General features: G+C 43.1%; 1 protein-coding gene across 4 annotated transcripts in view; it reads left to right on the top strand.

The window, feature by feature from the left end:
- ELMOD1 (ELMO domain containing 1) overlaps nucleotides 1-15,776 on the top strand; it is a 53,062-nt gene that overhangs the window by 15,566 nt on the left and 21,720 nt on the right. For 3 of the 4 annotated variants that reach the window (XM_063127091.1, XM_063127088.1, XM_063127089.1), the window contains exon 2: nucleotides 351-446. In XM_063127091.1, the coding sequence (XP_062983161.1) occupies nucleotides 430-446 (17 nt within the window). In that variant the 5' untranslated portion in view covers nucleotides 351-429. Of the gene's footprint in view, nucleotides 1-350; nucleotides 447-9,682; nucleotides 9,735-15,776 lie in introns of all 4 variants that reach the window. The other variant, XM_063127090.1, reaches the window with a different exon arrangement.

The raw sequence follows: 15,776 nt of genomic DNA, 5'->3' as shown, positions 1-15,776 counted from the left end.
ACACAAAAGCTAAATAGTTGGCACCATGCATAACCAGTTTCTCCCCCAATTCAAACTGAAATGCTAAAAACTTTTTTTAAAAAAATAATAATCTGGGTTTCATCAGAGCTGCTTGCCCCAAAAGAGAAAAATATACATTCAGGCCTAATGAGGTGAGGTTGTTTTTAGGTCAAACCTACCACTCTGCAAATGTTGCATGCGCCTTTACCTTGAATGCTGAAATGCATCTTTCTCTTTTGATGTTCATTTATTTTTAATGTGAGGATACTTGAAAAGACACACACATCCCAAAATTTTACCTGGGCACTTTTATTTCTCTTTTACCAAATGTGTTCAACTTACTTTCACAGCGTAAGTGAGTTCCGGAGTAGCGATTTGCCTGTGACCAGCTGAGGGGAGTTGCTGAAACCGAAGCGCAAAACCGCCATAATGAAGCACTTCCTGAGGTAACTTCCCTATACCTTGCTTATACAGTGCCCACAATGCCCATCTTATCCCATCTAGAAAAGCTAATAGTTAAAATGAGTTATAATCCGAGCTGCGTATATACTCTACTCTTCAAAAGAAAAAGATTGCATAAAGGTAATAGTGAGAAATAGTGAGTCCAGCTGCTGGGAGGGGGATATAGCATGGAAAAGTGGTTGAGTGATGAGAAAGAGGGAGGCTAGGAGGTGAGATAAACAGTGAGGTAAAGCGGTGGGGGAGAGAAATAGCGAGGCTACGGGCGGGAGTCGAGAGAAACGGCACAATAATAGAGTGGGAGAGAAAGCAAGGTTAGGAGCTAGGAAGAGAACAAAAGGAGGTTCGGGATAGGGAAGGGAGAGAAATAGCAAGGAAAGGGATTGGGTGGAGAGAAATAGCAAGGCTATGTATAGTTGCCAGGAAGTTGTATTTTCATATATAGGCATTTCATATGTATTCATTACTATGGATGTATACAAATCCGTGTACATATATTTTAAATATGGGGAATGTTGTTTGAAATAAAGCTTTGTGGGGACCCTTTTGCAGGCACCATTGGTGGTGTGCTGGTGATCCCTGCCCTAGAGCCATCCTTTGCATTGCAGTTTGAAGGAGATGAATAATAACAGAAGATTAATAATAACAAGAAGATGAAAAGAGACTCGCAGTTTTTATCTTCTCTAAGCTGCAGCAGAAAAGAGTGCAGGCCCTGCCTTTCTCCTAATCCCTGCCACAAAATACTTGTGGGGAGGGCAGAAGAGAGAAAAATGTTGGTGGCAACTTGGGATGGACAGATTCACCCATGCTCAGCTTCAGGGGAGGAACCGGATAGAGGGAAGTTGAACCCTCCCAGAGTGCAGTGGTCCTGATCTGAAATGTGTCTGTGTGTGCTTACACTAGAGTAAAAAAAGACTAGCCTCGGTTTCATTCTACATGATTAACTTAACGTGTCATTTGGCTCTGAGCTTAGAGTTCTTTCAAGCAACAGTTCAGTCCTGGTTACCCCAAGCTTTCTGTGTTTCAGGAGCCTAATTTAGTTGGAAAAATGTAATCCTGGGGTTGGTATTGTTAAACAGTTGAAAATCAGAAACCCTTGACAATCTGCTGCAAATCACCTGAGAGCTACCAGCAGATCCCAATTTCCCTTCTGCTTTGATCTCTGATATAAAATATACTGTACAGAGCAGAGTATTATTTTAATGCAATAGGCAGTTTCAATATGAATTGTTTCCATGTTGGTTGTCCTTCATACCCCTTCTTGAACCCACTGGCTGACCTGCACTCTTTTCCAGAGCAAGAGAGGTGAAACTGTTTTTTGTTCTGGAGTGCTTAGAATGGTCTGCTCATGTCCATGTCCTGTCTGTATATTATGGAACTTTATAGAGCCTGCAACATGAACCTTGTTCCTGTGAGGAAATCCATGCTATGTTAAATAATATATATCATATAATTGTAATAATGGGGCTTCCCCCTCCCATGTTAACAGGACTCTTGTTGCTGATGGTACAAGGTTATGAGTACATGGATTCTTTGAATTCTACACCTCTGAGGGTGCAAAAGCTTTATTTGGATACATAGGAGAGCAGCAGAATGCTAAAAATAGAGGATATTCCATGTAATGCATGTTTTGATCATGAACAGATTCCTTTCCTAAGGTATGGAGCTGCTGTTTCAGTTGAGCATGCCGAAGTATCTCTGGAAGGAAATGTTTTCCTCTTAAAAGTATTTAACGCCATCACAGGCTCTCCTCCTAGCGTTGCTTCGGAAACTGCTGAGGTTGATCTCTGCGGACCATTCTCTCGCAGGTGCTCTCCATGGTGCTGTCGGCTGCTAAACAGCCTCAGTCTTAAAACAGAACTGTTTTACGTCATGATTTATTTAGAAGGCACTCAGGACGATCCAAAGGGCTTAGAGAGAGAATGAGGTGGGTAGTGGTGGTAGTGGGGATGTGATATTACGAAGTGATAAAAGAGAAACAGATAGATAGGACTTTGCAGTATGATAGGATAGAAACTGGCTATAATACATAGTTATGGAAGAGGGAGCTCCACTGACATCAGTGGAATTTTTTGTGGGTGTCACTGGGCTTGTATATTTCTTTATTATTGCAGTATTTCTATCACACTCCTCAGAGGCTTCCTGAGTGGCTTGCAATTAAAAATATAAATAACAACCAAAATGAAATTAAGATAGCATTATCATTAGTTTTTATAAAGGCCCCGTGTGTAACACTGCCTGTATTTATACAATGGGGACAACAGTTGGAAACATGGAGTACTGTTCTGGGATCCATAGAACAGGCAACCATGACAAAACCGAGAATTTTATCAGTGAAGGTTTCAGAGAGAAAGCAGATTGAAATAATTTGAAGTTCTGACATGTGTGTGTGTGTGTAATGTTGAACCAAAATGATTGGTTTAAATGTCTCAGAGTATTCAGAAACTGTTTCTTTCTAAAATAAATAAACAAATAAATGCATTTCTGTGTGGAGTAGTAATACAGAACTCCATATGCCTTACAGTTGCAGGCCTAGTTCACACAACCATTATTTTTTCCATTCTGTTTAAATTGGATTTTTCTTGCTCTCAGGAAGAGAAGGATGGTTTGCCTCAGAATGTTCCAATATTAAGATAAAACAAAAAAATGTTCAAGAGAAAAAATAAAAACCCACAAACATAGTCACCACAGAAAGCAAGAAGCAGCTTGAAACAAGGCCCAAACTGCATGTTAACTTTAATAATAGCATGCAACTACGTCAGTGTTCTTTTTATACGCAAAGTAAGTTTCAGGACATCCCATTCAGATTGGTACCATTAGTGTGAGGGATAGGGGGCTTTAACCCTTTGCCCCTTGCTTTGGTCCCAAATCATATTTCTCCTACATTCCTGGTTCTCAGGCCTCCTATCCCAGAAGTCCTTGCTCCATTACAATTTCCTATGTGAGCCCGGAGGTTGAGTAGACCATAAAGTCCTGAGTGGTACACTAGCTTTGTATAGATTTTTATCTCATCTCTTCCAAAGATCTTAGGGACAGAGTAATATGAGGTATGGATAAAAAATGAGGTGAGAACTATGTAAAACAGGATAGGATGGGAGACCAGCCAGTCAGTTTGTTGGATTTCTTATTCTCTGAGTTCTAATTCTTAAAGAGAGCTGTTGGTTAAGCTTCTGTTTCTAGGCTTGTTTACCTCAGCTCATAGGTTTATTCAAGCTGGGAGCGTTTTATAGATTGTAAGCCTATGCGGCAGGGCCTTGCTATTTACTGTTTTACTCTGTACAGCACCATGTACATTGATGGTGCTATATAAATAATAATAATAATAATAATAATAATAATAATAATAATAATAATACATTTCTTTGCTCTCACAAAGGTCAATTGGAATGTTTGTCAAATACTAGAATTCTGTATGTGCAGGTGTGTGGGTTTGTATGTACCCCTGCCCGCCGCCACATATTAAACAACACTCATGTAAATCTATATACAGTCTTTCCACATGATTTTTTTAGGTTAAAAGATTGTTGGAATTAATCTTGTCACAGATGTGGTTATTGTTGCACTCCGAGGGTCAGCCTGCGGCTTTTGTTAACTTGCATTATTTCAGAGTGCTAAAAATGAGTATCTTCCCTCCTTTGAATCAGCTGCAAACTTTGATGGTTGCATTTTTGAGAACCTGTGTTACCAACCAGGCTTTAAAGTGCCATCCAATCTCTGTAGAATCTCTCAAAATGTATTCTGCTCTCACATCTAGAGAAATAAATCACTGAGGCAGCTGAATCTTGAGGATAAACCACAGAGTATGTAATGTTTTTGAACGAATTTACTCTGATTTGAACTCTAGTTGCTATGGTGCTTCTTATTACCTAAACAGATGGATAAACAGAAAAATCAGCCATGTCTATATCAGAGAATCTGGCTACTACTTGGTACAATGTCAAGGAAATTAGAGGGGGTGGTCATGTCCTCATTTGTAATGATACTGAGTAAAAATTTCTGCTGGCCCCTTTATTAACAACCTTACAGAACGCATAAAAGCCCTAGATGTTATCTGATTTGCATATTCATTGGCTTTTACAGTTTACTCTGAATTAATAACAGATTTATCTATACAGGAGAGCTCTTGCTTACTATCTGAAGCATAAATGAAGCTAATCAGGGGTCAGCAAACTATATCACTTCCTACTGAAGCCTTAAGCCAGGTATTTCTAGAGCTGTGTTATATCTGTGGATGGGAGAAAGATTTGTATCTAGGTTTATTGGGAGGTCACAAAGGAGTGAAACACATTCTCAAGCTGCAAAATAGTTTATTCACAAATAACCCGATGTGTTGCAGCCTGTTTCTTATTCTGAGGCCTTCATTTGTAAACCACCCGGAGAGCTTCAGCTATGGGGCGGTATGTAAATGCAATAAATAAATAAATCAGTGGGAAGTAAATTAATAATAAAATACAAATGAAACAACACAATCGATAACACTTATTTTTAAAATAGTTTAAACCAACACGTTGCCACAGGAGCCTATCCCTATATATTAATGTTTAAAAAATAATTGTAACACAATGCCACCAGGGCGTATGCATATGTATTGATATTAAAAGACTTATAAATCTGGCATATTTATTTATTTATTTATTTATTACATTTTTATACCGCCCAATAGCCGGAGCTCTCTGGGCGGTTCACAAAAATTAAAAACATTCAAAGTATAAAACAACAGTATAAAACCATAATATAAAATACAATATAAAAGCTCAACCAGATAAAAACAGCAGCAATGCAAAATTACAGATTTAAAACACCAAGTTAAAATTTATTTATAGACTGTTAAAATGCTTGGGGAATAAAAAGGTCTTCACCTGGCATCTAAAAGCATATAATGTAGGTGCCAAGCAAACCTCCTTAGGGAGCTCATTCCACAGCCGGGGTGCCACAGCAGAGAAGGCCCTCCTCCTGGTAGCCACCTGCCTCACTTCCTTTGGCAGGGGCTTGCGGAGAAGGACCCCTGAGGATGACCTTAGGGTCCAGCAAGTACATATAGGAGAAGGCGTTCCTTCAGATAGCCTAACCCCAAGCTGATAAAAGGTGCTTTTTGCCACTGAGTTCACCTGTGCCTCAAAGGACAGTTCTGGATCCAAGAGCACCTCCAAACTATAGACCCGATCCTTTAGGGAGAGTGCAACCCCATCCAGGACAGGGCAAACATCACCTTGCCGGACAGATGAACCACCCGCTAACAGTACCTCCGTCTTGTCTGGATTGAGTCTCAGTTTGTTAGCCCTCATCCAGTCATATTGCAGAAGTTTAACAAGCAAATTCCTAGTTACCAGAAAGAAATAACTGCAGGGTTTCTTCTAGCAGGAGGATTTTCTCCTGTATGCATCTACTGGTGACTGGAAAGAGTGGTTTTTAGGATTTGTTTGGCTTTTTCTCTCTCTGCCAGATGTTTTCAAGTTGTTATGATAAGATCAAGGTATTTTAGTTGGACACTGCTGCTATATAGCTGGGGAGTGTTTTCATACCACCCTTAGGTCATAAAAGGGGTAAAAGAGCCCGTGTGGTGTAGTGGCTAAAATGTTGGACTGGGACTCAGGAAATCCGGGTTCTAATCCCCACTCGGCCATGAAAACTCACTGGGTGACTTTGGGCCAGTCACAGACTCTCAGCTCAACCCCAACATCACAGGGTTGTCATTGTGAGGATAAAATGGAGAGGAGGAGGAGAATTATGTACACTGCCTTGGGTTCCTTGGAAGAAAAAAGGTGGGATATAAATGCAATAATAAAAATTCTAAGTCTTTGTTTAAACCACATATTTCCAATATAGTCCATGGATTTCCGGCACCTTGAAGCATACTTTTTACCAGATGAACATGTATCGATGTTCTATTCAGGGCAACAATAATAAAAATATGAAATAAAAGACCAATACAAATAAATGTTTAAATCAGGAGTGAGGAACTTTTTTCAGTCTGAGGGCGGCATTAATTTCTGCTCAACCCTCTGGGCTCCACGTGCCAGAGGTGGATGTGGCTAGAACCAAAAATGGGCATGGCTGAAGCAACATTCTCTCATCCTTCCTCACTGTGCACAGAATCCAAGAGAGCTGATGATGAAAGAAGAAACTGATCTCTTTCTTCATTGCCAGATTGCTGTGGAAAAGGGACAGGTGAAGTGGCAAGGTATGGCGGAAGAGGTGGTGACCTAGATGGGGATACCTACTGGGCTGGATTTAGTTTAAATCATGATAAAGGGCAACCCTATAATGACTAAAATGGTAAAATTAGCAACAAAGCATCACCAGTGCCTATCTTATCCTGACAAATGCCTCAGAAAATATGGTGAAAGAATTATACTTCTGGGGTAGGACATTCCTAAGAATGGATGACAACAGTGAGAGGGCCCTGCTAACACATTCCTAGTGACCTCATCTGAGCAAACAGTAGAACAACTGACAGAGCTTCACTTGACTATTGGACATGGATCGGTACCTATAGGAGGAGATGCTTTTAAATGTGTAAGCGACTTCATACACCAGGTACTATGGATTGATGCATATGTTTCAGCTGCACACAATCATTTGTGTGTGCAAGTAGTTCCTTGCACCTTGAGAATCTTAAAGCTTTGGCTTTAAGAACCAAGCCTAGATCAGTTTGGAATGGTGGATATGTATCAGTGTCTTCTCAGTTTCACTCTAAGACAGTTTCACTCTAAACCACAAAAAAAAAACACCTCGGCCTTTTGTGGCCACTAGTGCGCTGCTGCTACAGCAGCAACAGCAAAAAAGTGGCAATTTAGCGCCAACATTTAATGGCATAGTGGCTGCAAACATTTAAACGAAATCTAAATTTTAAAGGAAAATAGCCCCCCCCCCTTTTTTTTTTGGCATTATTACACTGCTGAATTTTCACAGCAAAATCACTAGTGACAGGGAAGGAAGGCTCCCTCAGTGGGTTTTGATGGTGGGGAGAGGGAAATGGCTCTTGGAACTGCAAAAGTTGTCCACCCCTGCTCTAAGACCATGGGATCATAATGTCTTTGTACATTGAAGCATTTGCTAGCTTATAACCAGTGTCTCAGAGGATTCAAGTTGTGGGGAACATCTTTTCCTTATATATTTAGTAATTGATGAGTGGAAGCCTGTAGTGTGAGTGCTTACTTATTAAAACCGATGATAGTTCATTTCAGCTCCTCCGTCCACCGTTTCTACCATCCCTGCAAACAGCTGCAGTTGTTCAGGTGTGTTTAAAGGTAAAGGCGCAGTGAAATGTCACAACCACTTTTGCTCAGAGTAGAAGTAGCTCACCCTTGTGGAAGGAACAGATATCTTACTGTGAGGCAGTTGCAAAAATGGACAATTAGACCGGGCCAAAGGCCTCCCAAGACTCCAGAGAGTTAGGTTTTCACATATGATGTAAGATGTGGACACTAAATAATGAGGGAGGGGAAAGAAAGGAAGGTTTCTTAAGAATTCCTTTGAAAGTAGTAATGTTTTGTCACTGCTGCAGCTGTTTCTGCTCTCCCTAAGTTGGTATGTGACAGGAGACCAGTGCTGATACTATAGGGGATACTGGGCCTCTTCAGACAACACACTAAGCCATGGTTAGTCTGCTAACCCTTTGTCGTGTTTCCCAAAACCTCCTGCCTTATTGGGAGACAATAAAGAGGTCTGCCACGTAATGCACAAAGCTTTATTCAGGCAATAAACATCTCTTCCCACCTGAAGAGCATCTTAGGTCTAGGAACTTTCCTCTAGGCAAAACTATCCAAACTAAGCAAGACAATTGTCCTTTCAAGAAGAATGGAAAGCCCTTTACCCAGAACACTTTAACTTCAGGGAGACTGATTCTGGAGAAGCTGTTGGAGAGAGGCTAGCCAGGCTGACCTTCTCTCACCTCCCTTTAGCTCTGCCCGTTTTAGTCTGTGGCGTACTCTAGGATCAGCTGACCTTGAAGTGCCTTCCCCCTCGGAAGAATATTGATTTCCCACAGACTGTGTGTTGTTCCCATTTTCAGCGATAACGTCTGGCAAAAGTTCATTCCCAGCTAGTGAAGACCCTGTGAGAGTCACCTCCTCCATTCCCCATGTAGGCTGGTATGTTTCTGGCACCGTCTCTTCTGCTTCAGAATCTGATTCTGATTGATCGCCTGAAACTCCTTCCCCCAGCCTAAGAGGAACAGGCCTAGTCATAACACCATTTTGCAGCAAATGGGCCATGAGGTCATCCTCAGGGGTCCTTCTCCGTGAGCCCCTGCCAAAGGAAGTGACGCAGGTGGCTACCAGGAGGAGGGCCTTCTCTGCTGTGGCACCCCGGCTGTGGAATGAGCTCCCTAAGGAGGTTCGCTTGGCACCTACATTATATGCTTTTAGACGCCAGGTGAAGACCTTTTTATTCTCCCAACATTTTAACAATCTATAAATTTTAAATAACATGGTTTTAAATTTGTAATTTTGCATTGCTGCTGTTTTTATCTGGTTGAGCTTTTATATTGTATTTTATATTATGGTTTTATACTGTTGTTTTATACTTTGAATGGTTTTAATTTTTGTGAACCGTCCAGAGAGCTCCGGCTATTGGGCAGTATAGAAATGTAATAAATAAATAAATAAATAAATAAATAAATAAATAAATAAATAAATGAGGTTGTGGTGCCCTTATCTTTATGGTTACATTTTACATTGGCCCTGATGCTACTTGTGGTTTATGCTAACCAGGTTTTCTGTTTAAGCAGTGTTTGCTGACAAGTGTGGCAAAGGAGTGATTAATGCTGGTGTTTGGTGCTTAAGTATTGTTAGGGGAATTTGTGCTAGAGACAGGGAGGGAGGAAAGACTGGAGTGAGAAATGGTCTGTTCCCAAACGCTTAACCATTGTCCAGAGTTCCTGCTCTTACATATGCATCAGGTCTATGAGTCCCTTGTTCTGAAAATGCTTGTGATGTGTTAAAATGATAATTAATGAAAAGATAGATAGGCATTGTGATCTTAGTGGAATTAGGAAAGTCAGATCATCTTAAAGCTGAAAGCCTAATTTTGTGAACCGCCCAGAGAGCTCCGGCTATTGGGCGGTATAGAAATGTAATAAATAAATAAATAAAATAATCCATTTCATAAATAGTGTGCTTTCATTGCAGGATTTCTACAAGCAAGAATATATTTTTTATTTTACAAACAAACTTTGAAAAGATATCAGACTTAACTGTACTTTCCATTCTTGTTCCTAAAGAAGATCTCCAATGTCATAAGTTTAAGATGGAGGAGTAGTATATCATTTAAAGGTACCCAACAAATGAATATTCTCTTACTATAGATACCTAACTAAAATGTAGTACTTTCTTACTTATAGTATCCACTGTAAGTTGTATGTGGTCTGTAGCAGCCTTTTGGTGCTGTTGTAGTGATTTTACCTTTCTTACTAGTTCCACTTTAAGTTACAAACGCACTTTTTGGATAAGCCAAATGGCACAATCCTATCCATTTTTACCTGGAAGTAAGACCTTCTACGTTGAGGGTGACTTACTTCCTAGTAAGCGTGCTTAGGACTGCAGCCAAATCTAATACTGAACACAGTTGACTGAGGAATAACAGTTGCAGGGTACCAACCCTGTGAACCCAGGTTCTTCATTTACAAGCCAGTGTCATGGAGCATAAAAAACCTAGGTGTGTTCATCAGCTGCAAGCAAATTAACAAATTCTGTGTTGATGAATGTGATCTCTTAGAACTAACCTAAAGGATTTGGTAATTATAAAGGACCTTTTCCTTTCTCACTGAATCATGTGCTTTAAGGATTGAGCAGTATATATTCAGCTAAATGGATCTCCCACTTAGCTTAACCTCGAACAAGAAGACAAAATGATGGATTCATCAATCTCTTGCAGGTACAGGGCCTCCAGTATATGCACATTAAGTTATTTATGTAGACTGCAATCCTAAGTATACTTACCTAGGAGTAAGCCCCATTGAACACCGTGGGAGTGATTCCTAAAAAAAATACCTAGGATTGTGCTGTTAGTCATTCATAAATCCCTCCTGTTATGCTAGGTGTTGTGCAATAAAAGAAAATGACAGGTCTCTGTCTAGAGCTTGTGTGGAGCATGTGGAGTATCTGTGCGAACTAATTTCACTAATAACATAAATGGAAGAGACAGCTTAGTACTTATAAGGGATGATATAAAATGAATGGGAAAGGCCGCTTGTACAGGAACTCCATATGTGCAAATCTAGAAGATGCCCAGGCAGAATTGACACAATGGCCTGATTTGGATGTCACCCTATGCCATAGTTTACATGATGAGAATGAGCCACATCAACCATCAGTCTCCTCTGCTCCCTCCTCACTGGCACAGTATCAGAGGGGGCATTTGAATGCTTTTGCTTTAAATTAGCTCCAGCTTGTTACATCATCTGAACCTGACCAACAGTGTTTAATCTTAACTATCATTTGCTGAAGTAGGCAAATTTGAAATCATAGGTTAAACAAACTGTGGTTGACATTAACCACTGCATAGGGAAACACACTAAACTGTGGTTAATGGAAATTAAAACCAAAAGTCAAGGAAATTAAAAGCAAAAGCTTCCAAATGCTTCTTCCCAGCTACTCTGAAGGGGCAGACAAGCCCAAGGTTCACTGTGGCTTGTTTTAATCATACTGAACTGCAGTTTAGTGTGACATCCAAACACAGCCTGTAAATTAGAATATCCTGGTGACATTTAGGTTATTCTTGTAAAGGAGAGCGCGCAGCATACCAGCTGGCTCCTACTGGATCTCGCACGGATCCCGGGCACAGACACTCATAAGCTCACCAAGTGAGGTTTAAGACCTTTTTATTTATTTAGGGATACATGGGACAAACTTAGTAAAATATCATAAAAGCATGCATAACATAAGAACCTAGTAACAGGTAAACAGTAAAACTTAACTAATATATCTCACGCAAAAATAGAACACATCGTTTTCGTCACACGCTCCTCTCACCAGCCGACAACCACACCCCCTTGCCTGAGGCAGGAATGTTTTATACTTTCTCTTCCTTGCCCTACCCCCTCCCTCAGGCTTTGTTCTTCAAACCGTCCTCGCACCTTTCAGCTGGGTTGCCTAATCGTCTCTTCTCCCCCGGCCAGATGTGATCCTCCCTTTGGCATTCTTATCATCCTACGAAACCATAAAAATTAATTAAAATGACCTTGTTCCCATACTCCAACCCCCATGTGCCACTATCCCTCTTAACATATCCATTTTCCCTTACACCTCCCCCCTTAAGGCGGAATTTCTAGAAAATTCCACCTCCCCCAACTCTTATTTTCTTTTATGCATTGACCTCTCTTTTCTTTTCAGTGCCCACGCAGGGGCAGGGGTATCCCATGCACAGTCCATTTTCCTCTTTTTATTCCCTCCCGTAACTTCGGGACACCCCATTGGCAACCACATTGACTTTGCCCTTAATATGGGTGATGGTAAACTCATAATCCTGCAAAGCTAAACTCCACCTCAGCAACTTCTGATTGGTGTTTTTCACCCTGGACAGCCAACACAGTGGAGAGTGATCAGTTTGTATCTGGAACGGCCGTCCCCACAAATAAGGGCGCAATTTCCCAATGGCCCACACGATGGCCAAACACTCTTTTTTGATAGTAGCCAAGGCTTTGTCCCGGGGCAGCAGCTTTTTACTAATGAACGCTACTGGATGAAGCTGCCCCCCCCCCCCGAAATTAGGGACAAACCGCTTGTAATAGCCCGCCAGTCCCAGGAAGAACTGCACCTGCTTCTTCGTCTGGGGAATGGGCCACTGCTGGATCGCTTCAACCTTGGCCTCCAAGGGCTTCAGGGTACCCTGGCCCACTCAGTGCCCCAAATACATTACCTCCCCCATCTCAAACTGGCACATAGAAGCTTTCACTGTTAACCCTGCTTCCCGCAGCCGTCCTAAGACTTGGGCCAAATGTTCCACTGGAGCTGCAGCCTCCCTTGGCGCGGCCGTTGGTCCAGCGCTCATATATTCCCACTCCGGATCGGTGGTTTCCCCCTCACTGTCATCGCTCCAATTCGACATTGGGGATGCTGGCAATGGCGGCGCAGCTGCTGCTCATACAAGCGCCCGCGGCGCTGGCGTGACATTCGCCCCCGACCGCTTGGCCGCAAGTTTCGGGCAATCCCTCTTCAGGTGGCTGGCTTCTTTACAGTAGAAGCACCCCCCACTTGCCAGCACAGTGGCAACTGCCGTCGTCGCCGGTTGGGCACCCCCTTTCTCCTTCCGATCCTTCCTGGGCCAGGCTCCTTTTTTCCTGGCCGTTACTCCTCCTCCTAGCCGCTGCTCTGGCTCTTTCTCCACGACTCGGCTTCCTCCGAAGCCCTTCCGCTCAAAGGCGTTCAGACGGTCAGCCATCTCCGCCGCCGCCATTGGGGTTCTGGGGTTTTTCTCTCCCACCCAGGCATTGTACTTCTCTGGGAATTGGCGATATAGCTGTTCTCTAGCCACCAGGTCCTTAATAGAGTTGGCATCGTTGGCTCCCTCTGTCTCCATCCAGGCCTCCATTGCAGTCAGCATGCGCCTGGTAAACGCCACAAAGGTTTCTCCTGATTTCTCATCAACTGCCTGAGTGTCTGATGATAGTGTTCTGCTGAGAGAGCATACTGTGCCTTCACCACCTTTTTAAAGTGTTCATAGTCCAAGCGCAGCTCCCGGGGAAGCGTAGCCATCAACTCCCTCAAGGACCCGGAGATTTGTGGGTGTAACAGGTTCATCTTTTGGGGCGGGTGGGACCCCCAGTTCATCACAGGTGTCCTCGAAGACCACTAAGAAAGCTCCCACATCATCCCCCTCCTGGAAAGTTGGGAAAGCCTGTCTGTCGAACTGGGGTCCCGACGCCCCTACCAGCATCTTCTCCTGGTCCCCATCCCTTTTCTCCTTCAGTATAGCGAATCGCAAGTGATGTGTCACCAACTCCAGGCACTCGGTATACATTCGGTGAATCTTCGCCTCTCTGCCCTCTGCCTCTTCCTCCAGCTTGTCGCCTGGGCTCCTTCCACCCTCCGGCCCCTGGGGGTACGGGACCCTTGGACGCACGTCACTCCATGACTCTCTTTGCCCTTCACTGGGCAACCAGAGCTCTGCGACGTGTCTCCTCCTGGCCCTCTCCCCTGGGCCTGGCGTCCCTTCCACCACCCATTCAATTGTGGCCGGAATGGGGACTCTTCTGTCCCCCTCCTGTGGCCCTGCCTCCAACGACTCCAAGACCGAAGCAGCTGCTCCTTGGGCGTGAGACATTGTCAGCTGCCTAAATAACTATCCCACGTTACTGGGTTCTTACTTATGCTTCTCCTCTATCCCCTTCTCACCCCACCAGCGTCCCGCCCTTCCGATCCGTGTCGAATCCCAGCGCTTACCACCATGTAAAGGAGAGCGCGCAGCGTACCAGCCGGCTCCTACTGGATCTAGCACGGATCCCAGGCACAGACACTCATAAGTTCACCGAGTGAGGTTTAAGACCTTTTTATTTAGACTAAGGGTAGGGATACATGGGACAAACTTAGTAAAATATCATAAAAGCATGCATAACATAAGAACCCAGTAACAGGTAAACAGTAAAACTTAACTCTAATATAACTCACGCAAAAATAGAACACAACGTTTTCGTCACATGCTCCTCTCACCAGTCGACAACCACACACCCTTGCCTGAGGCAGGAATGTTTTATACTTTCTCTTCCTTGCCCCTCCCCCCTCCCTCAGGCTTTGTTCTTCAAACCGTCCTCGCACCTTTCAGCTGGGTTGCCTAATCGCTCAAGGCCAGTTGACAGTTATGGCCAGGCTGGCGCCGGTCTCTTCTCCCCCGGCCAGATGTGATCCCCCTTTTGGCATTCTTATCATCCTACGAAACCATAAAAATGAATTAAAACAACCTTGTTCCCATACTCCAACCCCCATATCCCTCTTAACATATCCACTTTCCCTTACAATTCTGACGTAGAACAACTGAGAAGATTATTGCTTTCTGTCAGCGTCTCATTATTCTGTCAAAGAGCCTCTGCTTTGAAAGTTGCAAAACAAACAAATATTATTATTATTATTATTTATTTATTTATATAGCACCATCAATGTATATGGTGCTGTACAGAGTAAACAGTAAATAGCAAGGCCCTGCCGCATAGGCTTACATTCTAATTAAATCATGGTAAAACAATAAGGAGGGGAAGAGAATGCAAACAGGCACAGGGTAGGGTAAACAGGCACAGGGTAGGGTAAAACTAACAGTATACAGTCCAAACAACATCAAGTTTTAAAAGCTTTAGGAAAGAGAAAGGTTTTTATCTGAGCTTTAAAAGCTGCGATTGAACTTGTAGATCTCAAATGTTCTGGAAGAGCATTCCAGGCGTAAGGGGCAGCAGAAGAAAATGGACGAAGCCGAGCAAGGGAAGTAGAGGCCCTTGGGCAGGCGAGAAACATGGCATCAGAGGAGCGAAGAGCACGAGCGGGGCAATAGTGTGAGATGAGAGAGGAGAGATAGGAAGGAGCTAGACTGAAAAGCGTTGAAGGTCAACAAGAGAAGTTTATATTGGATTCTGAAGTGAATTGGAAGCCAATGGAGAGATTTCAGGAGTGGAGTAACATGGTCAGAGCGGCGAGCCAAGATGATCTTCGCAGCAGAGTGGTGGACAGAAACCAGCGGACTGATGTGAGAGGAAGGAAGGCAGCTTTACACAAAGTAGATCTGCTAAAAGCATAGAGCCTCAGGAACAGAGGGAAGTGGCAAACTTATTTTAGAATGCGCTGCAAAATGTGGTCTTGGTAAGGAAAGGCTCCAAATTCAGGACTCTTAACCTAAGTAATAGAGACAGGAAAGGCTGTTTCACTTTCTCCTCATTGCCCTCTGTCTTCCATTCATCGTGAATCCACTCCATGGGTAGTTTGACGCAGAGATAGCAGTTCCCTGCGCTTGAAGATGTGCTTGATTTTGAGTGGTGACATTAATGTCCATCCGTAAGGCAAATAGATATTCTTATCATAGAATCATAGAATAGCAGAGTTGGAAGGGGCCTACAAGGCCATCGAGTCCAACCCCCTGCTCTTCTTTTTACTCTCACTTAGACTGCGCTTATACATATTAGCATGTCCAGTGCAGGGACCCCAAAGTGGAGAACCCACCTTCTATGCCTTAATTGAGACATGGCTGTGCATAGTCCCATCCTGGCCCCTGAGATCTGTGCAGTGTGCCAGTGACTGTGGCACATCATCATTCACTGCAGACAGGACTGAGTACAAAGTTGACCTGATTGAAGGGTATTTTTGCTCCCTGCACATGGGCCTCATTCAATACACTGT

This window comes from Elgaria multicarinata, chromosome 5, assembly GCF_023053635.1.
Source record: "Elgaria multicarinata webbii isolate HBS135686 ecotype San Diego chromosome 5, rElgMul1.1.pri, whole genome shotgun sequence".
NCBI lineage: Eukaryota > Metazoa > Chordata > Lepidosauria > Squamata > Anguidae > Elgaria > Elgaria multicarinata.
This window is presented reverse-complemented; position numbering and strand designations above follow the sequence as displayed.